This window comes from Artibeus jamaicensis, unplaced genomic scaffold (genome assembly GCF_021234435.1).
Source record: "Artibeus jamaicensis isolate MK-2021 breed Jamaican fruit bat unplaced genomic scaffold, CSHL_Jam_final contig_519, whole genome shotgun sequence".
Taxonomy (NCBI): Eukaryota; Metazoa; Chordata; class Mammalia; order Chiroptera; family Phyllostomidae; genus Artibeus; species Artibeus jamaicensis.
The window spans coordinates 8,996,913-9,024,485 of record NW_026521871.1 but is presented as its reverse complement, the minus strand read 5'-3'; the positions used below and the strand labels follow the sequence as shown (position 1 = coordinate 9,024,485).

Below are 27,573 nucleotides of genomic sequence, written 5' to 3'. Positions count from 1 at the left end.
CTCTATTTGATTCTCACAAAAATTTTGTTAGGTAAAGTCTTTTCATCCCTATTTTCCAGATGAGAAATCAGAGGTGAGGAATAGTGTCACACAAATGGTAAGTGGAGAATCTTAATTCAAACTAAGATCTGTTCAATCCAAAGTCACTCACTCTGCCATGCTGCTGGAGATTTTTGGCCTTCAGGCCACCCAGTTGCTGAGTTGGACCAACTTGCTAACTTCTGCAAAGGTGGACAAGTATCTGGTCCATCTTCTGGAACCAGCTTCTAAAATAGCATGGTGGAATTTTTCTAGATTCTAACCAGATGCACCAAGCTCATAATTCATTTTATGAAAGAAAGAACATGGGTGATAAACAACTTGGCTTGGAAGTTTAAGTTGGACACAAAGCTTTCTCCAGTAAAAATGAAATATTTTTAAAAAGAGTTTCCCCCCAGGTTACAAGTGTCATAGTCAGATCCTAGAAGCCCACTTAACTTAACGTGCACAGCATGTTAACAAATAGACTCAGAGATGAGAGACTCATGGTGAGAGGTGTCACCATGGAAGGTGATTAGGAAGGACTGTACTTACACTTATGTCGAGACTACAAAGGCTAACAGCATCTTCATCTTGGGTGCTCTGCTTCCGTTTTCGCTGTAAAGAAAATGATAAAACAAAGTTCAGATGCAAACATGTATTATGGCTTTGATTAAGGAAAGAAAAAAACCAGTCAAGTAGCACATGCAATCCTTGTCATTCCTACCTGGTTGCCCAGAACCTTTAACCAAGCTATGTAAATGAACAGTTCTAAGAAAGCCTAAGGAAGTCCAGGAAACTGTTTTGGTCTTCAGTTTACTTTGTTCATTAGATTCCATATTTAAGTGAGAGCATATGGTATTTGTTTTTCTCTGACTTATTTCACTTAGCATAATAATCTCCAGGTCCATCCATGCTGTTGCAAAGAGTAAGAGTTCCTTCTTTTTGCAGCTACATACAATTCCATAATGTAAATGTACCAAGGTTTATTTTTTTTTTAATTCACTCATCTACTAATGGCCACTTGGGCCATTTCCAGATCTTGGCTATTAAATAACACTGCTATGAATATAGGGGTGCATATATTCTTTCTGATTGGTGTTTCTGAATTCTTATATAGTCCCAAAATTGGGATCACTGGGTCAAAAGGCAGTTCCACTTTTAATTTTTGAGGAAACTCCATACTGTTTTCCACAGTGGCTTCAGCAATTTGCATTCCCACCAACAGTGCGTGAGGGTTTCCCTTTCTCCACATCCTCACCAGCACTTGTTCTTCATTGATCTATTGATAGTTGCCATTCTGGCAGATGGGATGTGGTACTTCATTGCAGTTTTAATTTGCATCTCTCTGATGATTGGTGATGTTGAGCATTTTTTCCTGTATCTATTGGTCTCTGTATGTCCTCTTTGGGGAAGTGTCAAAATATATCCAGAGGCATGGATACACATAACAGACTGACAGATCTGAGGGAACTGGGTTGGGGTACTGGATAATAGAAGGCAAAGAGACTAGCCAAAGAACATATATGCATGGCCCATGGCACAAACAACAGTGTGGTGAAGGCCAGGGGACAGGAGCTGGGTGGAGGTAGGCAAAGGTAGGGGTGGGGTGGTGGAGAACATCTGTAATCGTGTGAACAATAAAAAAAAATCCATGTGTTCAACATCTTTACAAAAAAATTAAATAAAAGTATATACAAGGAAATATTAAGATCTAGGGCAATTGGTTTGCTTTATTATTTGTATTGTATTCACGCTGCTAAAATTTGTTCCTCTTTGTATTTCTTTTTTCTTTTCTTTTCTTCTTTTTTTTTGGTAAATGTCTTCATATATCAAGGTTTGCAATTTAGACACAAAGTTCAAATTCTTTCTAGCTTGGAAGAAAAAACTAGACTGGAAAGAAAATTTAATTCACTTAGAGATATTCCATTTTTAGAGCTGCTTTGTACTTGGGTAATTTAAATTTGTTCTAAACTTCATCCAGGGTCCTGATGTAATCGCAGAACCAGAATGTTGGAAAGAACATTACACACCATCTCCAATCTTCCTTTCTCTTTTATAGCCATAAACACTGAGATTCAGAAAAGTTATTACTTGAAATGAAGAACATTGTACTTCAAATGAACTTATGACCAAGGAAGTCTGCCAGGTTAGTGAAGAAAAATATATTTTCCTCTATATAAAAAGAACAAAAATTCCATCTACAAACCACAATAAAGGCTCATCAAAGGCATATTCACCTCTCTTCTGAATCCCAGCTCAACCAACCAGGCAAGTACTGAATCCCTAATTTGTGACTTGCTAAGTCTCCCTATCCTACTTGGCAGAAAGCTACCAAAGGATCAAATTGCTGATATGAAGTGACAGTGGAGTCAAGAGCCTTCAGCCCCCAAAGAAGTCTACCCCCTCCCCCTCCTCTAGCAGACCCTGAGAGTGAACACTGGCAGAGACTGGAAAGCAACCAGACCTATCCTTGTCCATCTTACTATCACTGTTCTAGTATTTCTTCACTTCAGTTCAACAAAGACCTGTTGTTCATCCACTATGAGCCATGTGTTTGCTCCTGGGAATGCAAACATCAGCAACTCCCACGGGTAAGGAACTTACATTCATGGAGGAAGGACAGGCTCTGATATGATTAACTATAACGCAGTAAGATCCAAACAGTCTAGGGAAAGTCACTTCACTTCTCTGAGTCATGCTTACTCAACTCTAATATGGGGGTGAGGACATTTGCTTCTATTCTCAAAGAGGGAAGAATAATTATGGTAACATATATTAGAGCTTAGTAGAGCTCCTGGTACACAGTAGGTGCTCAAACCATGGGCTGGAGGGCTCTGGGAACAAGGTGAGGATTAATTGGTTTGGCTGGGTGGAGGTTGGGGAGGTCTTCTTCAAGGAAGAGACAGTTGATTAGGTAGAAGGATGAATAAGAGTTTGCCAGACAGAGGTGAGAGAGGACTGGGGCCTCCTGTACCATAGCCGGCTACCTAGATATTTAAAATCCCAAAGGTGAACACGGTTCTATCCAGAGGAGTGGAGTTCTAGATCCTACATGTTACAGCACTCAAGCAAAGGAATGATTCAGAAATCCAATGCCAGGAGCCAGGACTCTAAACCAGCCATTCTGGGATGATGCTCAGAATTAACGAGCTTGCCAAATTCTTAGTGAGTCAAACACTCTATCTTGGGGGAGAGCCTTGAGAAGATGTTGGTAGCCATTTGCCATTTTTGAGAATCCTTCACATTTCCATAGGGTCCTGACCCTTACTGAATCATATCAAATTATAATTAGAAGCAGCACTGTGGTATCCATGAAGCCATTCACTGGCTTATACTTATATGGTGACTTTTTGAAGCAAGAGGCAAGTATGGCAGTGGAGAACTCCCATTCTATAGGTAAATAAACTGAGGTCAGAGGAAATAAGCAATTTGCTCAAAGTTACACAGCTGCAGCATAACACTGAATCCAGGAGTCTAATTCTTAGGGCAAACTCCTTTACATACACTGTTTAAAGCATGTTTGACAAATAGATTATGACTCATCTGCAATCCAGAATGTGCCTGGAGAGCTGTATTGAGAAGGATTACACAGCACAGAAAATGACAGAAGGCTCCAATCAGTTAGCACAGGGGTAGGGAGTGCAGGGTAAGAGTGGGGAACAGCTGTGTTGGTGTGCTGTGTCCGAGGACAATCTGGGCTATTCCTGAGTCCAGCTTCTCTTGCCTTGAGAGGCTATAGTATTATATACCAGGGATCTTCGGAAATGCCAAGAGTGGGCTGAGGATCTTAGATGTTATCTGTGAAGTGGAAATAATGCCTACTAGGTCATTGTTGTAAAGCTCACAGATGATTTGTATATAGTTCCTGGAATGAATTCTGGCACATAGTAGAAGCACAATAAATGGTTACAGATTACCTGAACTGTAAGCTATACAGATGTATACAGTTACCTGGTATTGTCAGATTATAGAACTTTATGCTGCTAGAGTTCTACTCCTGGGACTTAATGATGTCATCAACATGGCACATCAACAGTAACCAAGAAGCCCACCCTGGTAAAGGACAGGACATGATAGTAAGAGGCTATTTTCCTCATAGGGATTCAGCCCTCTCCAGACCAACTCAACACACTACCCAGCACTGAAACCCAGTCTCCTGAGCACCCCTAACCACAGACACTTCTATGTACAAGTGTCGAATCCTTGTCTATGTACAAGACAAATGTCCTCTAGTTGACTTTTTATTTAAGCCATAGACAGTTAATCTGGGATAAAATGATCTCCTTAAGAAATCCAGAAATTTTATGGAATAAAAGCTGAATGGATTATGAAAGTGTATTTTCTTTTCAATTTCCACTATATAGGGTGGTGACTGACCACTGCCAACAGCAAAGAAGGAATGTGAAGTTTAAATTCTGGCCCAAAGCAAAAATTTCACAAGGCAGCACTTAGTTATTTATCTATTCACTCTATGTTCATTGAGCACTTCTGAGGTGCAAAGCCCTGCTCTGAGTCCTGGGATACAGCAGTGAATGAGCCAGGTGTAATCTCTGCCAAGTAATAGGGACTAAAAAGAAAAAATAATAATTAAATTGTGATCCCTGCTGTGAATGAGTCAGAGGAGGTGCTGAGACCAAAACTAGCAGGAAATGCCTATTTTATGAAGACAATTTACTTTAGTGTTGTGTTTTACGGTTTTCAGTTGACCTCATGAGATGTAAGTCCATGAAGGCAGGACTTGGTCTGTCATGGTCATCTTCCTAGAACCTGCTGTAGTGCCTGTTACTTGGCCAACTCCCCTCAGAGGAATAGTTCTTAATTTTTGTTGTTGTTGTTTTTGATGCTCTTGGCCCTGTTCTCTTTGGGACACTTGTCCTCTTCACCAATTACCCAACTCCAGGAGGGACGCAGGTGAAGGAAGTGGAGAGAATCAAAAGGGCACCCATTCCCCCAGCCCAGCCTACCTAGTCAACCCCTGTGATGGGAAGTGTACACATGAAACAGCCCCATGCACACGCTGAACATCCCACCCAAGAACTTCTGAATTCCACCCAAGAATTTCTAAAATATTGGGGAGCTCATTCATACCAATGATCTAAGCAACAGTTCATGGAATAAATCACCAGCAGCAAAGTTAAGCCCTGGAGACATAGACAAATGAACATCTCAGAAAACAGGATGTGGCAGAATACTGCTCTATTTTGAACTTCACCAAAGTAATTAATAATGATACTACTCAGACTGATAATGGCAGCTTAAGCCTATTAAACACACACTACACATTGATCACAGAGGTAAATCCTTACATGCATGATTTCATTTGATCCTCATGATCACTCCACAAGGTAGGTGGGTAATATCCAGTTTACAGAGGAGGAGACAGGGGCTCAGAGAGGAATAGGGACTTGCCCGAAGTTCTATAATTTGCAAGTGGCAGAGCCTGGATTCAAACCTATACCTATCTGGCTTCAAGCTATGTGTTTCCCCACTGTCTTGTCCCAGAGTCTGGGAGAGCACATCATATTCACTGGGAAGGTCTAAGAAAGTATTGAACATCAGGAATTTGTGAGGCAATATTGTTATGACTTCCATTCTACTAGAGGATTAGCCTTGAAAACAGTATGCCTATCTAAAGTAGATAAGGTTGTGTGGTCCTAGGTAGGCTAGGGAATGAGCCATTTTACTTCCTCTGTGCATCAGAAACCACGCAGTCTCCCTGGGGGAGTTCCTAGGCAGGAATGACACTGAGTGTGAACTGTCTGCATTTACACACTATGTCTCACAGGTTCTCAGCTAATTTGAGGAGCCACAGACCCACCCTGTTATTCTTGTCAAATTTACTGAGGCCAACTCACAATCCACTCTCTTTCAGCCATGAAAACAAAGTGCCTTGGGTGAGCCCAATAATTGTGCCTTAGTCTGTGCTCTCTGATTTGAGCACATAACCTTAAACCCCAGTGCTCTGTGTGGTAGGTCAATGAATAATTTCTGAATGAGTGACTAAAAGAATGAATAAAGGAGGCCAGTGTTCTTGGGGTGACACCCTTCCCTTCCGCTAACCACCTGGCTGCCAAAATTAAATCAAAACCTCAAAAGCAAAATCACTGAAGGCTGAAATTCGTCAACCTCAAATTTCCTTGGAGACTTGAAACCCACAAGTTCACGCTACAATTCTTGCTTTTCAAATAAGGTTACCAGTAGGGGCATTTATTTTTCTTCAAATACATAGGCAGGCCAAAGAAATGAAGGCTGTTCAGACATTGAACATATGTGGGACATTTGGGACATTTGTGACCTCCTCCTATGAGAAGGAATGTCAGATCTGTTCAAGGGCGAGGCACATCCATGGCCAGGACATCTATCCACACACTGTCCTAAGCCACAGCATGGAGACTCAGCCTCTGTGCTTTAGGAACAAGGAATCCAAGACAGATAACACCTCACTTACAAGGAAACAGTCAGCTGAATGAAATAATAGTAAACTAAATGGGTACTTGGGCCCTTTGTATGAACACTGAGGTGCCTCTCTGGGGCAGGAAGGAAAGGCACTTAAGAGAGGGGAATTTAGGAAAACAAAGGGCCTGAATGTACTATCTGATCCTTAGCCCTGTCAGTTACATATTTGATGGGGACAGTTTCTAGAAGTGTTTGGTTGCTGGGAAACCTCTCTCATGCTTCTCAAAAAAAACCCCCAAAAAACAGGACTTCCGCCAAGATGGAGGCATAGCTGGAGATGCCATGCTTCCTCACACAACCAAGTTTAGAGACAACTAAATAATGGCAACAGAAAACACAGCCAGAACACAGAAAATTGAACTTTTTGGAAGTCTGATAACAACAAATTCTTCAGCCTGACCGGTAAGAGGGGTGAAACCAGCAGCTGGCAGAGCAGGGTTGCACAGGAAAACTCGGTAGGACGGACTCAGGAGTGTGGAACCCAGGCCCAGGGTTGGACCTAGTGAGCGACCCAGCGAGCGACCGCGGGGAAACAGCGATGAAGCAGGGCTGCGGGTTGACTGTGGTCACACATTCGTGTGTGGATAGACAAGTGAGGGAGTGGGAGATTGGACAAGAGCCAGCAGCCCCAGCGGCCAGCAGAGGCAGAGGGCGCCACCATTTCCCTGCTCTGACCCCGCCTCCACATACAGCGTCATAATCCAGCGACCTGAGTGGCCCTGCCCTGGTGAACAACCTAAGGCACTGCACCTCACCCAGCTGGGAAAAACATCTGAGGGGGCCGCCATTTCCCCGCTTTGACCACGCCCCCACATACAGAGTCACAACCCAGCGAGCTGGGAGTCCAAGGCTCTGCTCCTCAGACTTAATGGGCGCAAACAGACCAAAAATGGCTCAAGAAAATCTCAAAGCTCCAGAGCCTATAAATCTAAGTGATGAAGAAATAGCAAAACTCTCAGACGCACAGTTTAAAACACTGGTGATCAGGATCCTCACAGAACTGGTTGATTATAGCCACAAATTAGACAAACATATGAAGGCGAAACTAATTGAAATGAATGGAATTGCACAGGAAATCCATAGCGATGAAAAGGAAACTGGGATTCAGATCAATGGAGTGGACCAGAAGAAAGCAAATAATGGCCAAACAGAAAAGAGTCAAGAAGCAAGAATTCAAAGAAATGAGGAGAGGTTTAGGAACCTCCAGGACATCTTTAAATGCTCCAACATCTGAATTTTAGGGGTACCAGAAGGGGAAAAGGAACAGCCATCAGTGGAAAACTTATTTGAACAAATAATAAAGGAGAATTTCCCCAATCTGGCAAAGGAAATAGACTTCCAGGAAATCCAGGAAGCTCAGAGAGTCCCAAAGAAGTTGGACCCAAGAAGGAACACACCAAGGCACATCATCATTACATTAGCCAAGATTAAAATGAAGAACAGAATCCTAGAAGCAGCAAGAGATAAGGGGACAGTCACCTACAAAGGAGTTCCTATCAGACTGTCAGCTGATTTCTCAAAAGAGACTTTACAGGCAAGAAGGGGCTGGAAAGAGGTATTCCAAGTCATGAAATCCAAAGACCTACAACCAAGATTGCTCTATCCAGCAAAACTTTCATTTAGAATGGAAGGACAGATAAAGTGCTTCTCAGATAAGATCAAATTCAAGGAGTTCATCATCACCAAGCCCTTATTATATGAAATGTTAAAGGGACTTATCTAAGAAAAAGAAGTTTAAAAAACATGAACAGTGAAAGGACAGCGCACTCACAGTTATTAACAACCACACCTAAAACAAAAGCAAACTAAAAGGACAGCTAGATCAGGAGTGGAAACATAGAAATGAAGATCTCAAGGAGGGTTAGCAACAGGGGAGTGGGAGGAGGAAAAGGGGGGAGAAGATACAGAAAATAAGTAGCATAGACAGTAGATAGAAAATAGATGGGGGGCAAGAATAGTATGGGAAATATAGAATCTAAAGAACTTGAGACACATGGTCATAAACTAAAGGGGGGTAATGGTGGGGACGGGGAGTAGGGTGGAGGGGAATGAAGGGGGGAATAGAACAACTGTAACTTCATAATCAATAAAAAAATAAATTAAAAAAAATTTAACTAAAAAATAAAAAAAAAAGAAAACCTGAAAAAAAAAAAAAACCAACCAGGAGGCCCTTTGCTAATTTGCAACAGAAAAAAGCCCTTTGTATATTCAGATGTGAGATGTGATGGAGATACAGGTATCTTGGAATGGATCAGGTAGGCTCTGTCTGGAACTTGTTACTGGTGACTCCATCCTGATGCCTCAACTTTAAGCCTTTACTCGTCTTCCTTCCAACCCACTTTCACCATGTGTCATTGTTCCTGGGGTCACTCTATGGCTGCCTCCTTCCAGGCTTAGCTACATTCTGATAGCACAGGGCAGACATCTAAATCTCATTAGTAAACTGTCCATGAACAACTAACTGCTTTTTCTGTTGTTCTGGGCAAGGCTCTCTGTGAAGAGCACTGACCCTAATTTCAGAAGAGCTGGTCCTGGTCCAAGCCTAAATATCTTATCCTTACTGGGCTCAGTTTGCATTCTCTCTAGACCCAAACCTTGGAATCCTTTGAGATTTTGAGTCTAATAATCAAAGAAGAATCACTAGGCACCTTCCAATACACAAGTGGAGGGAACTGGGCACCTGCAGTGAGCCACCCAGTGTGTTCACAATTTAAAGGACTGGTCCATTTAAGCTTTTCTTTAACTCAGTTTAATTAAGTACTGTGTTTATTTTACAGAGAACAATCAAGTTGAAATGCTTTAGTGACTTGCTCAAGGTCACAAGCTTAGAAAATGCTGGAGAGGGGATTATTCTTTAGGCCAGCCTGATTCCCAAACCTCTCATCCTTCTGCCGTGCAAAGCTCTTTCTCTTTTTACGTTGTTTTAAAACAATATGTGTTTTATTTAAATTAATATATTAAAATGATATAGAAATAATTATTTGCTTAAAATAATGTGTTTTGCAACAATATAAAAAGGCTCACAATGCATTTACCTATACTTCAATTAAAAGCATAAATGAGACAAACCTGAGTTCAAAATCCATCTCCACCATTTGCAACTTGGTTTGACCTTGAGCAAGTTACTTTTCTATCCCTTACTCGCTCAACAGTCAGTTACTGATGATCTATGGTGGGCCAGGTTCTAGGTGTGTGGAATGTACGTGTCTATAAAACACTTCTATAATCTTTGATCTTTCCATCAAAGGGCTATTTCCAGGATTAAAGGAAATAAAATATTTAAAACAGGTCCAGCCCAATGGCAAGAGATTTAAAAATAGAAATTATTATCGCTACTGTGGTTATTACCATATTTACTATTACTATGATTATCACTGCTGTTCTGTTGTTGTTTGACTTTGAGAGGCAGCAGGTTGGGTGTTGGAGACAGGGATCCTGCAGGAGGGTGGATAGGAGACCTGGGGTACATCCTGACCCTCCTCTAAGCCACGTCACTTGCACAGGGTTAGAAATGGGAGTTCTCTAGATACCTTCAGTCACGTTTGCTACACGTTGTTCCCACGTCATGCACAGAGACAGGACAAATGAGATGCCAGATCATTTTAAATGGTCAAGATTGAATTGATTGGTGTCAGAACAGCCCTGTAATTTAATCAGAGGGCATTTCTATTTAATAACCAAGTGACCAGATCAGCAAAGAGGCACTGATGGAGAGAGAGCAGCTCCCAACTTGACAGCAAATTGCCCCTGATTAGTCATTTATAATTATTAAATTCAAACCAGATCTCAGACCTTTTTGATTTATCTCTAGGCTGGCAAACAACTTTGGTGGTTGCAGAGGCTTTGATGTCTTGCCTTTCATCTGTACCTTCTTTGGGGAGAGATTAGAAAAAGGATTTTGTGTTCTTGTGCTTGCCCTTAGCTGGAACTTGACTTACTACCTTGCATTTGAGCGGAGAAAGGATCCACATTTTTTTTCTCTCCTGTCTGAAGCTCCAGGGGTGAGCAAGAGAATCAAGAAAGGCACCCCCACACACACACTCCATCTTTAATACCCAGCTGAAGTATTTTTCTCCTCATTTTTAAAATATCCTCTCTTTTCCAGCATCTAGGAGCACTGTTCCTTTTTTCTAGACTTTTCAGTATACTCACAAGGTGTAGATCCTGAAAATCTTGGTGCTCTCTGAGCTAGTGGTAAATAGATTTTAACATAACATGAGATTTTGCACTCAGATGGCATTAATGGTGGTTTGAAGATGCTAGCTGGGCTCTAAAGTAAGACTTGGTGGGATCACATCCTAGTTATGCCATTTATTTGTTGTAGAATCTTAAGCACATCACTTCACCTTTCTGACCTCAGTTTTCTCATCTACACAATGGGAATACAAAGGTTATTGTGAGAGTTAAATGAATGAATGTGGGTAAAGGGCTCAGCACTATGCCTGGTATACAGTCCCTACTCAAGTGTTCAGTATTAGGAGTAGCAACGGCAGCAGTAACAGCAAGTGAGAGCAACCACCACAGGGAAAAAGTCATGGCAAAAATATTTGAAATGTATAAAAGTCTACCCATTAACTTGATTCTGAGAAGCCAGGAAAAGCCCTAGTTACTGATTTTGGCCACTGAACATGGGATCCATAGCTAGTTTGAAAGCGGAGGTGAGTTCTTCTTGGCCAAGGAAAGGTCCATTTCTTCTGTGGGAAGGAAACAGACTCAACCAAGCAAGTGGGAGGAGGAGACACAGCCAGCCCTCTGTGCCACCACCAGCCTTGACAGCCAACCCACAGCCAGAGTCACTGCCATTTCACAAACACAGACCACTCTTCCTTCCAAAGCACTCAAGGAGAGAAGCCAAAAAACTCATCTACCCAGGGCAGACAGCTAACAAGTATGTTTTCCAGAAAGGCTGTTTTAGAAAAACTCCATTATGGGCCCCAATCTAAATTGGGAGAAGGGATTCATATCCACAAAGATTTTTAATAATGGGATATGACAAAGGCACAAAATCAAATTAACCAGAGCACTTTTTTCTAGGCCTCTAATAATCATAACTATTTTATTTTATTTTTCTACTGGATGTCAACTACACTGACTTGGATTAATCACAACCTTGGTCCATAAAACATTATTAATACTGATACCACCCTGGCCCTCTTGTATTTGTTTATTGACTTATTTTTAACAACATAATGAACTCCCACTTATTAAAAATTATTCCCATATGGAATGGTTTGACAAAAACAGTATCCATATCATTCAGGGAATGTCCAAATAGTTTCTTAATTTCTAGAGAATTACTCCATTTAACCAACTTAGAAGGTCCAACTGCACAGTTTGGGTTCAGATGTGCCTATCCCGGAAACCTGACTTTACAAGGAGAGTTCTCAGTTCTTCGTTCATCCGTGTTTCTGCCTTTCCTATCCAGAAAGACCCCAGGGCTGGTAATGCCTTAGCCACAGCCTGAAAAACAGTATTCTCCTGTCACTCTAGATAATTTTTTAAAATTCATACTCTAAATCTAATAAAAAAGAAACATCTAATAAACTCACACTGAGGGATACTGTACAACATAACTTGCCTCTTCTCTTCAAAAATGTCTAAATCAAGAAACACCAAGAAGCCTGGGAAACAGTTTCAGACTAAAGAGACAGGTCAGTAAATGCAGCACAAGGTCCTGAACGGGATTTGTTATTGTGACAGTTGGTAAATTTTTAAAAAATGGTGGATGAGTTAATATATTTTATTTTGACAATGTTAAATTTCCTGCCTTTAATAACTAAATTGTGTGAGAGGATGCTCTTATTCTTAGAAAATACACACTGAGTTGAAATATTTGGGGTTAAAGGGACATAATTAATGTCTGCAACTCTTTCTCAAATAGGAAGTAAAATATTCACATTAATATGTTAAATACATATACGTGTATATATTCTATATGTAAGTATATACAGAGACAGTGAGACTCAGAAAAGGATAAAGCAAATGGGACAAAATGTAAATGATTAGTGGGTCTGGGTAACGGGTATCTGGGAGTATCTTATTCTAGACTGGCAACTTTTCTCTAAGTTTAAAATTATATTAAAATAACATTGTCCTAAGTAAAAGAAAATACACTCAGAAATAACCTGTACATATCACCCCTTTCCATAAAAAAACACCAAAAACTGTAAACAGTCCCATGTTCATTCGTTCCTCCTCAGGGCATCTATACGCACTCAATGCCAGGGGGCAACAGGCCCTCCCTGCACCTGCTGCCCAGGGCTCAGCTCTGCCGGATCTGCCAGCCCTGGGTGTGCGGGCCCTGTGCTCCTACAAGGCAGCAAGTCCACTGAGGCACTGAGCAGAAGTTGGATGGTAGTAATTGGAGCACAATTTTTTAGGACCACAAAGAATATAATTTAAGGATTCAATAAAAAAAATTTCCCTTCCCCAAATGAAACTAGAAACTCTCACAACAGATCATCTATCCTTAGAGATGTTCCTCTCTCTCAGTGAGAAAGAAACAACCATAAGCAAAATAACTGTGTAATAATACCCGTCTCCTTAAAACAAGATCCCCTTACAGGAACTAGTATAAAGGACACATGGACAACAACTAAGGGGGGTGGAAAAGGGAGGGAGGTGGGGAACACTGAGAGGGGTGGGCTGGGATGGGAGTAAAAGACAGAAAACTGTACTTGAACAACAATAAAATAAAATAATAAAAAATAATATTGTTGAAACTTCAAAAAAAAAACAAAACCAAGGCCCTTGAATAGACAGCTCTCTCTCTCCTCGCCTCTCTTCCACTCCCCCTCTCTGTCTGAGAAAGAGATGGAGGCGGGGAAATGAGAGAGGGAGAGAGGGGAAGAGAAACATCTACGTGAGAGAGAAACATCAATTTGTTGCCTTCCACATGTCCCCCTTCCAGGGACCAAACCTGCAACCTAGGCACATGCCCTGACTGGGATTGAAACTGGTGACCTTTTGGTTTGCGGGACTGAGCCACACTGGCCAGGGCACAATGCTTCTTAATATAATTCCTTACAATGTTGCCTCTGAAGGCAATTCCAGAGAAGCCATGGACTGTCCATGTGACAAAGGCCCTTCTCCCTGTCCAGGTAGAGTTCATTAGCACAGAGAAGGTCACCAGTTTTCAGGGGAGTTGTCCTGACTAACATGAGAATAATACTCTTGGCAATAGTCTGCAGAGAAGCCATCAGAACAATAATGAGAAAGCCAGTTACTGTTTTGGTGCTGTGTCTGGAAAGATGTCATCTGTGATTAGAGGGACATTTTCCTTCTGCAGCTGTCTTTGAAAGTAGAGGAGGGCCTCGCCACAACCCCAAATTATAGGAGGGAGGCAAAGGGCCCCCAAACACCAGAAACGTGCAGGTATTTGGAACATCCCTTCTTTAATGGTACTATCATGTCCTGTCAAGTTTTGAGTAAAAAAAAAGCAAAAGTTGTGGTGAGCCACAAATGGGCTGCTGAGAGGGGGGAAGTACTTTGCACTAAATTTTCTAATCCTGATTTTTGCTTCAAAGCCCATCCCAATCACTTTTATCCTGAAGTCTGAAACCGAGGTCTGGATTTTGCAGAATTGAAGCATATTTATCCAGCATTTAATCCATTTTCCCAGGAAATCAGTGTTTTATTAAGAATAGAATTCTTTCAGGTCCAGAATTTTCCTGGACATTTCTAAAGCTTAACCCAACACACAGAAAAGCTCAACAAATGTTTGCTGACTGAAGTAACCCACCTATCCCCAAATGGCAAGTATAAAGCTACAGAGTTTCTTTTCAGGAAGACTAAAAATACTAAGACATGCCATTCATAAAATTTCATTTTTTACTCTGGGGCCCACAATATTCCTGAATTATGACAAGAGAATCTCAGGATCAATAGGAAACTCAGAAAAGTGAAGTTCACTAGATAGGTTCATTCATTCAACATATCTTTTATGGAGCACCTATGAGATGCCAGGCACTGTGCAGGATACAGTAGACACACTGGTCAGCAAAGAGACACAGTCTGTATCCTCAGGAAGAACATAGTTGAGTAGAGAACCGTGGGGGCAGAGATGACAGACCAGTAAGCAAACAAATGAGCTAGTTACAGAGTACACAAAGTGTTATGAAGAAAGTAAACCAGGGCAATAGGAAAGGAGGTAGGGGCAGAGCCACTACAGACAGTGGTCAGGGAGGCTTGTTGGAGGAGGGACATGCATTTGAGTGACAGGACAGAGCCAGCCAAGGAAAGATGGGGATGGGTAGAGAAAGAGAGCTTCTAAAGAACTCTCATCATTAAAGGTTCAAGTTCTCCCCTCCCATATGTCCCCCACACAATATGGGATGCCTATTCTGATTGGCCAGTGCCCATGCATGTGATTCTCTGATATATCCCAGGGTGTATTGCATCCTGGACTTTCCCACTCTCTGACCAGTCTAGGTTCCATGGAACCAGACATTCCAGGCATGGACCCAAACCTGAAAACAAGAAACCCTCTCTGCATTAGAACTTCAGTTCTGCCTTGAAACTGCTAATGGGACCTATGCCAAATCTGAAGCTTTATCTTGCAGAAGCACCTTTCCAATCTCCCTAATTTTGGGCTCCTGGTTCTCATCAGGATGTTGCGAAAGCTTGCCAAACAGTGGCTCTCTAAGTTTGGCAACACTGGCCTGCTGTGTTTCAGCCAGAGCTCATCAATGATTCATCAGTAAACATTTACTCTGAGTGACCACAACGGACAGTGCGATTCTACTCACTGGATGTCTCACGTCGGCAAAAAACCGATAGATGTTACACAGTGATTTAACTACATGGGCAAATTCAGGAGCACTGAGTTTATTAGTCAATTGTAATAATACCATATTGGAAGAGAAAGAGCAAAAATGGGATACAGTGTTACTCACCAGAAAAGAGCATCACCAGTATGTTAGGGAAAATGGCAGAGAGAGTTGACTAACACAAAATTTAATATATTTTTGAACTCCAAAAAGGAAAATGGTAAGTTGCTTATTTGGGTATATACCTTGGGGAAGTATTTCCCAAAGGACAGGTCTGGTGCCACAGTGGTTTGTGAGATCATGTTAGGCAGTATGCTTACCAGCTGTCTTAGTTTGGGTTCTATCCAAAACAGATGCTGAGGTAAAGGTTTAGGTATAAGTTGTTCATGTGGGAGGTGAGTGCCAGGAAGAACTGTGGGAAGTGGGGCAGTGCATTGGGGAAAGGAGGGAGGCCACAGTGGGGTATGGAGTCAGCAGGTTATAGCTGTGGGCAGCTGGAGTCCAATCTGCTGAGGACCTCCCAATAGACTATAGGACACACCTCATAATTTCCCACCAAGGCATGAGGAAGTGGAAGTATTCAGCCTACCAACTCCTTCCTCTCTTTGATGGAGAGGGGCTCCTTGGGATGTTAACCCTCTTGACTGGACAACCCCTCAGGTAGAAGGACACAGGAAGTCATAGGTGGGTACAGGGGATTCTGTAGGTAGCATCTGAAGTGAGTATAAGGGCCATGAGTGGGGCACTGAGAGAGTCTGCTACAACAGGATTTACCTAGCATCGGATTACACAGTAAGAAAGTTACCATATTTTACCATGTATAATGCACACTCGTGTATAATATGCATCCACATTTTTGGCCCAAATTTTCAGGAAAAAATATTTCATTTTAATTTTTTAATTCAATTTTTATTTATTTATATTTAGAAATAAAACCGATTATCATATTCTAGGGAATTATTTTGTATACAGATATCATTATTGCTTTCTACAGTTACATATTTAATGCATAAGCATAAATTAAAAAATGAAAAACATTTATATAGATACGGAATTAGTATTGCCCGTGTATAATATGCATCCCTATTTTTCCTTAAAAAATTTGGGCAGAAAAGTGAGCATTATACACAGCATGATATTACGTTTTTAATTCACTGCCTGGCTTAAAGGAGAAAGGCTCAGATCAGGGCTGTGTCACCTTTAACACCCACCCGGTGCTTATCAACCTCAATCCTTCTTTTCTGGGTACAATAGCATTTAGCTAGAATTTAGTTATATTGTTTTGTGTATTATTTATCTTCATAGTTATATTCTATTTATGAGGTCTATCCAGAAAAAGTCCAAACATTGTTAATATAACAAGAACAAACATTGATGTAACCTGGTAGCCAAGGAAGATGAACTGGAATGTGTATGTGTGAACAGTGATGACTTCACTGTACTAGTCAGTGGAGGCAGTAGACACTGTTGAGTGAACATGTGAACTGTCTGGCCATCACACTCAAAATGACTGAGCGAGTTGAGCAATGGATCTGCATCACATTTCAAGTTAAGCTTGAACATTCCTCCACAGAAAATATTCAGATGATTCAGAAGGCCACAGCTATGGGCCTTCACAGCTATGGGCCTTCACAGCTATGGGTGATTGGCAGGTTCACTTTGACAATGTGCCTGCTCATGCACCATGTCTCGTGCAGAGTTTTTTGGTGACACATCAAATCACTCAGAGGACTCAATCATCCTACAACCCAGATCTGGTGCCCTGTAATTTCTGGCTTTTCCCAACACTAAAATCACCTTTGAAAGGGAAGAGATTTCAGACTGTGGATGAAATTCAAGAAAATATGACAGGGCAACTGATGGTGATTGGGAGAACTGTGTGAGGTCCTAAGGTGCCTGCTTTGAAGGGGAATGAGGCATCATTGTCCTGTGTACAAGGTTTCTTATATCTTTTATCTTCTTCAATAAATATCTCTATTTTTTATATTACATGGCTGGATACCTTCTGGACAGACCTCTTATAGCAAGCATATTGGTTTTGTTAATCATGATAAAGTTTCCATTAAAGATAAATATAAGGAAAAAACTATTTTGTTTTCTAGAAAATGGTATTTTTCTATGGGGCTGTGGTAAAAGGTGATTCACAAATGAGTGTGTTTCAGGAAACACTTTCTTTGTGGAAACTCAGTCTCATAACTCTCACACAAAGTAACTGTCCCATGCCTATATTTGCTGCTTATGACAAATACAGAAAAAGCAACACTCTGTTCCCTTCTCCCCTGGGATGGCTGCAAAGGGACTCCTCCTTTTCCCCATCTTTTCTGGAGAGAATCTGTAGCCCTCTGAGTGCCCCGTCATGGATTAAAAATGAAATTCATATCTAATAGGTCTAACTTTAGCCACAGGAAATGGGAGCACTTGGGGGACCCAAAGGGCTAGCCTTGCTTTGTTTAAGGATGGGCACTGTTATCTTTCCTGGGCACGTTTTCCCTTTTTGGGAGGGGAGGGAGTGGAGGCTAAGGTTTGGGGAGTGAGCGGGAAGCGAGGTCTGCTGGATCTACTTCCTGGTCAGCTTTGTGGGAGAGTGTTCCCCTCTGTTGTCACAGTCCTGGCTCGCAAAGCTACATATCATGAGGACCCGGTGATACCCACTTTAGGATGGATTAGAAAAGATATTTTGATGATGAAAACCACTTAAACAAGGAATTTTAAAACCCTCTGTATGTTGCAAACTTATCTATGAAATGCTTCAGTAAAACAAAAGTTTCAACCTAAATAGTTTTCTAAAATGTGTGCTTGTATATTTTCTCTGGCTTTCTTATAATGTACACAATTTACAGAAATCTGTTTTATACATTTTAATCAGAAGTTGCCAGAACACAATGGATGTTCTCGCTCTCTTCTCTGATGCGTAAGTAGTAAAATAGAGCACCAGGGGAACAATTATTCCCTGTTTTTTACCTATTTTTTAAGGCCATGGAATTAGCTCTGTGACCTTGGGTGGTTCATTTTCCTCTAGATTTCAGTTTCCCTATCTGCAAAATAAGGGAATTGGACTAGGTGACCTGTAAAGTTTCCTTCCAATATTGTTTGCCTCTGTGAAAACACATGGCCAAGGAGCTTGCTGGGTCAGGGCGGAAAGTGGGCAATGAGAAGAGCAGAGACTGGAAAATATTTTTTAGAAATAAATATGAGATTCTAGATTTGCCTCAAAATCACAGATTATAATAATCCTATCTGTAGGTGATACTTTTGAACCATAAGGTTTGTGTTCAGGTCCCAGAATGGCCCAAGGCACTGCACAAAGAGAGTGACTCACTAATGTGCTCTGAACAAATGGACAAAAGTACTTTCCCTGGGTACCTTTTGAGATTAGCCTCAAGGCTAATGCCAGAAATACCAATGAACAATGAAAGAGAAGAGAAAATCCAAGGAATTAGAAGAAGAGAAGTAGAAAGGAGAATGAGGAAGGGAGAGAGGAAAGGTGAAGAAAGATACACATACATGCATATGTACATACAAAGTCTGTCCAGAAAAAGTCCAAACATTGTTAATATAACAAGAATGGTTTGCAAATACTGATGTAACCAAGGAAGATGAACTGGAATGTATATGTGTGAACAGTGATGACTTCACTGTACTAGTCAGTGGAGGCAGTAGACACTGTTCAGTGAACATGTGAACTGTGTGGCCATCACATTCAAAATGACTGAGCGAGTTGAGCAATGGATCTGCATCACATTTCAAGTTAAGCTTGAACATTCCTCCACAGAAAATATTCAGATGATTCAGAAGGCCACAGCTATGGGCCTTCACAGCTATGGGCCTTCACAGCTATGGGTGATTGGCAGGTTCACTTTGACAATGTGCCTGCTCATGCACCATGTCTCGTGCAGAGTTTTTTGGTGACACATCAAATCACTCAGAGGACTCAATCATCCTACAACCCAGATCTGGTGCCCTGTAATTTCTGGCTTTTCTCAACACTAAAATCATCTTTGAAAGGGAAGAGATTTCAGACTGTGGATGAAATTCAAGAAAATATGACAGGGCAACTGATGGTGATTGGGAGAACTGTGTGAGGTCCTAAGGCATCTGCTTTGAAGGGGACTGAGGTGTCATTGTCCTATATACAATGTTTCTTGTATCTTCTTCAATAAATGTCTCTATTTTTTATATTACATGGCTGGGTACTTTCTGGGCACACCTTCATACATATATACATGTGTACACACAGTCAGTTCTTGATATTTGTTGGCCGTTATGTTCTATAAGTCTTTGTGAACAAGAAGTTTGTGAATATTGAACTATTGCTTCTAGAGGAAATATAGGTTAAGTTCCTGCAAGCCTCTTGTGGCAATATCTTCATTAACCATTTCAAGATATGTATCTTGTTTAACATGTATTTATTTAATATATACAGTTGACTCATTAACACTGAACTCATGGCCACCAGCCAATTATAGAACTTGTGCCTGAAGAAAGCTTACCTAGCACATGTACTGCCTCTGTAAGGTACATCGCAGCCTTCTCATGCTAAAGATCTCCAGCATCATACATGGCAGAGGCGGGGGAGACAGGGGAGGCAGAGGGGGGTGCTATGGTGCATTTTAAACAGTGAAATTAACCAAAACCACAAAAATGTGAAAAACGTGCAGTGAACAGACCAAGAAAAAGACATTTGTTTACAGTATGAGAACTGGAGCAAGAAGGAAGAGTGTTGCTTGGTGGGACCTCAGCTGGGACTGTGAATGCCAACCTTTTCACTGCTCTATTCATGTCCATAAATGACTACAAAAGTGTCATGAGTGCTGATTTGGGGTTTACAAACAAATTTCAGTAAGTAGGAAAATATGGAATCTAGAGTAATGAGAATCAACAAGATATATATGTATAGTTACACAAATTTGTGTGTGTATACGTGTGTGTGTATATATAATATATATATATATACACACACACAGACAGAAAGAAGTAAAAAAGAGAATAAATGCATGAAATGAGGAAATGGTGTTTCACCCAAGAGCACTGGGGCCTGTGGCGGGGGGAACAGCAGGCCTTGCATGGAGTGAGGAGAAAAGTGACACCCAAGGGGCTGCACCCCTCTGCCCACACCCTTGTTAATTTGAGAAACACAAAAATACTTTAGGCAAAACTGGCTACATAATAACTCAGAGGAAACTGAAAATGTGGGGCCTCTTATCCAAAAACTGAGTTTCACGAGGACTACAGAGGAGTGTTAAACCAAGCAGATGGCCCTTCTGAACAGAGGGAGGATCCTGTGCACCTAACCAGGTCTCAGGCTGGAGAGGCTGGCCCTGCCTTCAGGGGCACAGGCAGGCCTGACCCAGGGAGGCCATGTGGCCAGTCCAGAGAAAGTGACTCATACATTACATTTGTTTGCCCAAAATTTCACGTCTTGGCTGAAGGCCTCAGACTGCTCCTTTCCTGAAACCCCAGCTCAGGCCAGGCAATGCTGAGAAGGCCCTGACTTCTCCTCCTTTAGTGCTGACCCAACTGGCCTCCAAAGACAGCAAACTCCACAAGAACTTTGACTGAGTGATTTCTATCTGAAATAAAAAGTAGTGGCCCAATTTTTTACTTCTTCCTCACCCAGGAAACCAGTACAGAACCTGCTTCTTTGTATTCACACACACACACGTTTCCTTGTGGTAAAGACTTTTTGAATTGTCCACAATTCAGAGCTTAGTATCTTATGCTCCCAGGTGACAGGTGGGTATAGGAGTGATGGGGGGCTTGGGGTTAAAACAGTTGGGTGCCATTTCACACCCATCGAATTGACAAAATTTAGAAGTCTGACAATACTAAGGGCTGGAGAAATGGGGACTTTCTTCAGGGCCAGAGGGAGGGCCCTAAGTTAGAGAACAATCTTACATCACCCAGCCAAGCTGAAGGTGTGCATGCCTTACTGCTCAGCATTCTACTTTTAGGGAAACACACTAGAGCAATTCTTGCACATGGGTGGAGACTTGTACATGGATGTTCGGGATGTTTATAACAGCAAAGGACTGAAATAACAGCAGTATCTATTAATGCGGAAATAGAGTATAGGACACGCACTGACATTCCCTTTCAGTCAAAATCAACCCACCAATCCCGCTCCCTCCTTCACACATACCTGCCCACACCACTTCATGGTGCTCAGACACATAAAAGAGTTCATGCCTCCTACCTGACTCACATTTGCGTAGCTGCACGTGCTTCCCTATAGTTTATTTTGATCGGGCCAGAATCACAAGCACACAGGCCCTCCTTACTTTCAGACCAGCAGTCCTTAATTTTTTTTTTTAAACTCAAGATCCTTCTATACTTTTTTTTTAAATCCTCACCCAAGGATATGTTTTTTATTGATTTCAGAGAGAGAGAGAGAAACACTGCTGTGAGAGAGAAACGTCAATCAGCTGCCTTTCATATGCACCCCAACCAGGGATGGAACCTGTAACCCAGGTTTGTGGCCTGACTGAGAATTGAATCCACAGCCTTTTGGTGTACAGAACAATGCTCCAACCAACCGAGCCACCCAGTCAGGGCAAGACCCCGCTATACTTTTAAAAATCACTGAGGGTCTCAAACAGCTTTTGTTTATGTGGGTTATATTAATATTTGCAGTATTAGAAAATAAAATTGAGCACTTTAAAAAAATACTCCTATTTTCCCCCAAAAAAAGAACCATTATTACTTTATGAGAGCCTCTTAAGTTCTCATGTTTTCTTGCCAGATGCCTTTGGAGCAGGTGCTTTCTTGGGCTGGAGCTTTTGGATCCGTCTGAGCTATTGGAGGAGTTGCCTTCTGGCCTCTAGCTTTCTGGAACCTTCTGAGCTGGAGCCTTCTTGCCTGTAGATGCACCATTAGCAGCAGCTGCCTTTCTGGGAGGAGCTTTCAGGAAAGCTGCCTTTTGAAGCTTCCTATCTTTATGTTTGATTATTCAGTTCCTTGTTTTCTTTGCCTTCATAACTTTGTATCGGTCAAAATCTGTCATCTTGGCTTTCTTTTCTTGGCCTTCAATCTTCTTGGCTCAACTCATGGCTGCCCATTTTGTACTGGTATCTGTCTTCTGCCAGGCTTGTCGGACATATTTCTGAAGGACGCCAGATGGGAACTCGAGGATGAAGTCAATGAACTGCATGCATTTGAAAGGTATCGCTTATCTTCTTACTTAAGTGCAAGGTCCATCAACCAAAGCCCTGTTCTGATGGATAACATCTACAATCATGACCAACTTCCCCGCATGAGGCCCAAATGAGACACAGGCCATAAAGCCAATCTCTGTGAAGCCTCTGAACACCATGTTGGTAACACTGGACAAGAAAGAAGAAGGCCCAGCTAACCATACACATGAAAAATATTCCTTGTTTTAAAAATAACAATATATTATTTATTAGCTATTTATCATATTTTAATAAAAATTAACTACATTTTCCAAAACGAAATACATAGTGAGAAGAGAAGCACTCTTTCACACTTTTACAACTTTCTGAATTTCGGGTTGCATTAAAGACAGTTAGATTAAATATACCTGCATCTGCAATCAATCTGTGATTGTCATTTGGCTGACACATATGAAAAAAAATTTGTTTTGTAATTACGCAGTTCGTTTCTAGATTTTGGGGACTCCCAGGGGTCCTTGATCACACTTTGAGAATCACTGTTTCAAATCATCCACCCCTTTGCCATAAGTAGTCTTTCACGTAGACACAATCATGTCCTTTCCCACTTCCTTCAAACTGGCAATGGCTGCCTTTAGCTCATAGATAAATTCAAATTCCGCTCACAAAACTCTTACCATTTCGCCAATACAGTTCCTGTCCAAACTTCGTTACTGCCGTATTTTGTATACTGAGTATTCTGTCCACCACTGGGTATACGTGGATACCTGAACCTGTCCTTGTTCATATCTCTGAGCCTCAGCCTTGCTCCTGACAAAAGGACTTCTATGCGTCTTTTACAAGTCAACCCGAAGGTCACCTCTTCTAGGAAGCCTTCTCTGGTTCACCCCCTTCCCTTACAGTTTCCTTTTGTATTTTAGATATTTATGTTTTGAGTAGATAATTCAAGTACGTGGGGTTAGATTCCAAAAAGGTACACTGTACAATAGGCCTCTCTCCCACTCCAGCCATCCCTTCCTCCCTCAGGAGGTACCACTGCGATCAGTTCCCTTCACATTCTTCTGCAGCTGCTCTAGACAAAAATAAGCAAGTTATTTCTTCTACCCAGATGGCATCATACTATCTGCACTGCTCTACACCTGCTCAATGCTATACCTTGGAGAGTTTTCCACGATATCAAATAAAACTGGGCCTCATTTTTTCAATAGTTGCAAATTACATTTTTAAAATGTACATAATGTATTTATCTAGTCCCCTATTTGGCTGGCAATGTTTGTGGTTTCCAATCTTTTGGCACAGCAAATATTCTTCTGCATAAACCAATCTATATGCATAAAAAGCTGCAACATCCTGAAATGGAACTTCTGCGCCCAAGGGAAGCTGTATTTGTAATTTTGCTAAACATTGCCAAATTGTTCTCCATAAAGGCCATTCTAATTTTTCCCCTAGGCCATGCACAAAAGGTCCTGTCACCCTCACCAAACAGTGCTATCCAACTTTTTAATCTCTGCCAATGTGATAAATGAAAAATAATACCTTCGTAAATTTTAAGTCAGTATTTTTCTAATAATATCAAATATCTAGAGGTACATGAGGCTGTTTGGATTTAAACAACCTCTGCAGGAGACAGCACAGATACAAAATATTGCCATCACTTAAAAAAGTTCTATTGGGCCCTGGCTGGTGTAGCTCAGTGGATTGAGCACGGGCCTGCGAACCAGAGTTGCTGGTTTGATTTTCAGTCAGGGCACATGTCTGGGTTGTGGGCCAGGTCCCCAGTAGGGGGTGTGCAACAGGCAACCACGCATTGATATTTCTCTCCCTTCCTTTCTCCTTCCCTACCCCCTCTCTAAAAAATAAATAAATAAAATCTTTTTAAAAAGTTCTATTGGATGGCACTGCTCGAGACCTGCACTATCCAGGGGCTACTATGAGCCCCGTGTGGGTACTGGGCACATGAAATGCAGCCTGTGAACTCAGAGGTGCTCAAAGTATGTAACACACACTGGATTTTGAAGACCTACTATGGAAAAAAAAAGGTGAAACATCTCCTTGATAATTTTTATATTGATTACATGTTGAAATGCTAATATTTGGATATATTGGACTAAATAAATCATTAAAATTGACTTCATTTATTTTTTTACTTCTTTTAATGGGGCTATTGGGTTGTTAAATTATGTCTGTGGCACATATTCCATTTCTGTGGGATTACACTGCTTCAGAGGGCACAGCATTCTATTGTTGAGACCTGAATTTTAGCATTTTCCTTTTTACATAAAAATAAATGTAGCTACTATTGCTATAAAGAAAAATAGATTCACCAGACTCTCTTTTTTTCCCCTGGAAATGCAGACAAGGAGGGCAACAAAAGGAGAAAGGGTGGTGACGATCCTGACTATGAAATATCAGCCCTGAAATAAACCAGTACACTTCCCACCTAGGCGGCCACAGGCAGGAACCAGGGGCATTGCTGACCCTGAGCAGGGACTGATTTCCTGGCTGCTGTTAAAACAATGCACCAGAGAACACAGTGCCTTCAAAAAACTAAGAATAGAAGAATAGCTCCAAATAAGACTTCCAGGACTGTACAGGAGCAAATTCCTCCCCTGCTCCAACTATAAGGCACCTTCCACCCTTGGCTTGATAAATGTCCCTATCTCAGTCCCAACCATCCTGCATTCTTAGCAGTCTGTACACACAGCACTGGGTGAGGACTAAGGGACAGGGTGAAAAGGGAAGACCCAGAGGAAGAGATGACACAGGCTCTGCCCTAATGGACCTACACCGCAGTGGTTCTGCAGCTGAGACTGGGCACGTATGCCCCTGTCATCCACGGCTTTGGCTATGAAGATGAAGAAAACTCACTTTGCCATGTGATTCATACATAGAACTGATAGGTCAGAATGGGCACTGTTTTTAAGCAGGTATTGACGGAATGAAACCTAATTGTATCTGAGTGTAAGTCATCTGCTTGGAGGATATTATTATTATTATTGTTATTATTATTATTAGCAGCAGCAGCTGTGGGCTTTTGGGCAAGTGACCTAACCTCTGTGGGTCTCTGTTTCATCATCTATATAATGAAGGAATTCACTGACATATAAATACAGAAAAACATCTCTTTCACTGGATGAAGTTTTTTTTTAACTTTTATTTTATTTATTTATTATTATTATTTTTTTAGAGAGAGGGGAAGGGAAGGAGAAAGAGAGGGAGCAAAACATCAATGTGTGGTTGCCTTTCACCTGGCCCCCACTGGGGACCGGGCCTGCCACCCAGTCATGTGTCCTGACTAGGAATTGAACTGTGACCCTCTGGTTCGCAGCCCGAGCTCAATCCACTGAGCTACACCAGCCAGGGCTGGATGAAGTTTTTAAAAGAGGGAAGGAAAGAGAAGAAGGCAATGGAATAAATAATTAGAGCAGAGTTCTTCACCTGGGATCATAGGCCTGCACAGAAAAGAACCTTCAAAAATGCATGTGAGCTCAAGAAAGCAAAGGTCTAGTGATTTAGAGAAACTATGATAGGCCAGGTACCACGCATACCATTCTTAGTACTTGGTGGGAGCTTGAAGAGTTAGCCCCCAAGACCGCATACGAGGTGTACATGGGAATAAACACATAGATTTTAACCTGAGCCGCTTTGGTGCAATACCCGCCTCTTTCCCAAAGCTGTGCCTTCACCAACCCTCCCCTTCCTCACATCAGATGATTATAAGCTTTTAACAGGCCAAGACAGTATTGCACTCTTCTGACATGGAATGATTATACCTGCTCAACAGGGAAGTGGGGGATGGCAGAATAAAATGAGTTAACCTATGTGAAATACTCATTACTAGTCAACACTCCAGATACTCATTCATCACATATTCATTTAGAACCTAATACATGCTGGGCCTTGGATTAGATATCATCACCCTCACCACTCATTTTTACTATATGTATCCTCCCCCAGTATGGCAGAGTGCTCCACATAGTAGGCACTCAGTAAATGTAGGTTGAGGGAATAAATAGGAATGATCTCTCAGGTAGATTAATCTCATGCAACCATTAATCTGGTAGCAAACTCTCATGCCTTCTCCTGACCTCCATGGCTTGTGAGTTGCGCTGGCCAATGGAATATGGGTAGAAGGGACAGTGTACCAATCCTGAAGAGGAATTGTGTGTTTCTGCTTCTTCTTCTAGGACCTTCTGAGCTAGCTCTCTGGGAAAAAAATAAACACATGGGTAGCTCATGGACCCACGTGGGACAGACTATCCTGGACAGCCTGCACACCTATGAGCATAAGAATAAATGATTGTTATTGTTTGGCACGGAGTTTGGGGTGGATGTTACTTAGTAAAAGCTGGCTGAGATCATCTCCTTCATCCACATGCAGAGACTTCAGGCAGAGCTGTGTTTGGCTTCTCTCACTTCTCACTGAAGTGGGATTTCAGCAATTGGGTCATTTCATGGCTCTCTCAATTCCATATTCTCTGGGCTGGTAATGTTCCATTCAAGGACAGCAGAAGCTACAAAGACCTACACTGTGGCAGTCCTGGCACCTGACATAGAGTCAAGTACAAAGCTGGCTCTCAGGCGGTGCTTGATGAGTGAAGGACACGTAGACTGTTCACTCTGGTGGGATAAGCATTGCCAAAATCACCATCAGGCAGCAACCTGGGCCGTAGATGCTCACAGCCACTGGTTCTGCAGTCCCCAAAGTGTGGGAAGTGGGTATGCTGGTGACACAGTATCATTTCAGACCATGTGAGATAGACCTGGATGTGTTTATTATGTGTTTTAGGAAACACGTTAGAGTGTTTAGTGACTTCAGGACTATTACTACTTCAGATGAGCCCAAGTTAAAAAAAAAGTAGAGAATTTAAAGAAAAACAATTAGTAGAAAATAACAGTACAAGTGACATGTGAATATGGGAAACACGACTGAAGGTTAGGAAATGCTGGTCCATCGCAGGTCTTCTTTTCCTACAGTCTTAACGATAGCTAGCATTCTTGAGCACTGACAAGATGTACTGTTTTAAGGGTTTCACAGACATTTTTATAAACTGAGGCAGACACTGTCATAATTTCCATTTTGCACGTAAGGTAACTGAAGCCCAGAAAGGTAAGGAACTTGCCCAAGCTCAAGTGATAGTGAGGATGAGAACCCAGACTGTCAACCTCCAGGATCCAGGTTCTTAACAGCCATGTTTGCA

General features: G+C 41.6%; 1 protein-coding gene and 1 pseudogene across 4 annotated transcripts in view; both read right to left on the bottom strand.

Moving 5' to 3' along the window:
* Positions 1–27,573, bottom strand: part of ARHGEF3 (Rho guanine nucleotide exchange factor 3) — a 313,805-nt gene that overhangs the window by 147,255 nt on the left and 138,977 nt on the right. For all 4 annotated transcript variants that reach the window (XM_037132091.2, XM_037132090.2, XM_037132095.2 and 1 more), the window contains one exon: positions 574–636. In XM_037132091.2, coding sequence (XP_036987986.2) covers positions 574–636 — 63 coding nt within the window. The remainder of the gene's footprint in view (positions 1–573; positions 637–27,573) is intronic.
* Positions 21,968–22,554, bottom strand: LOC119039366 (60S ribosomal protein L14-like; annotated as a pseudogene).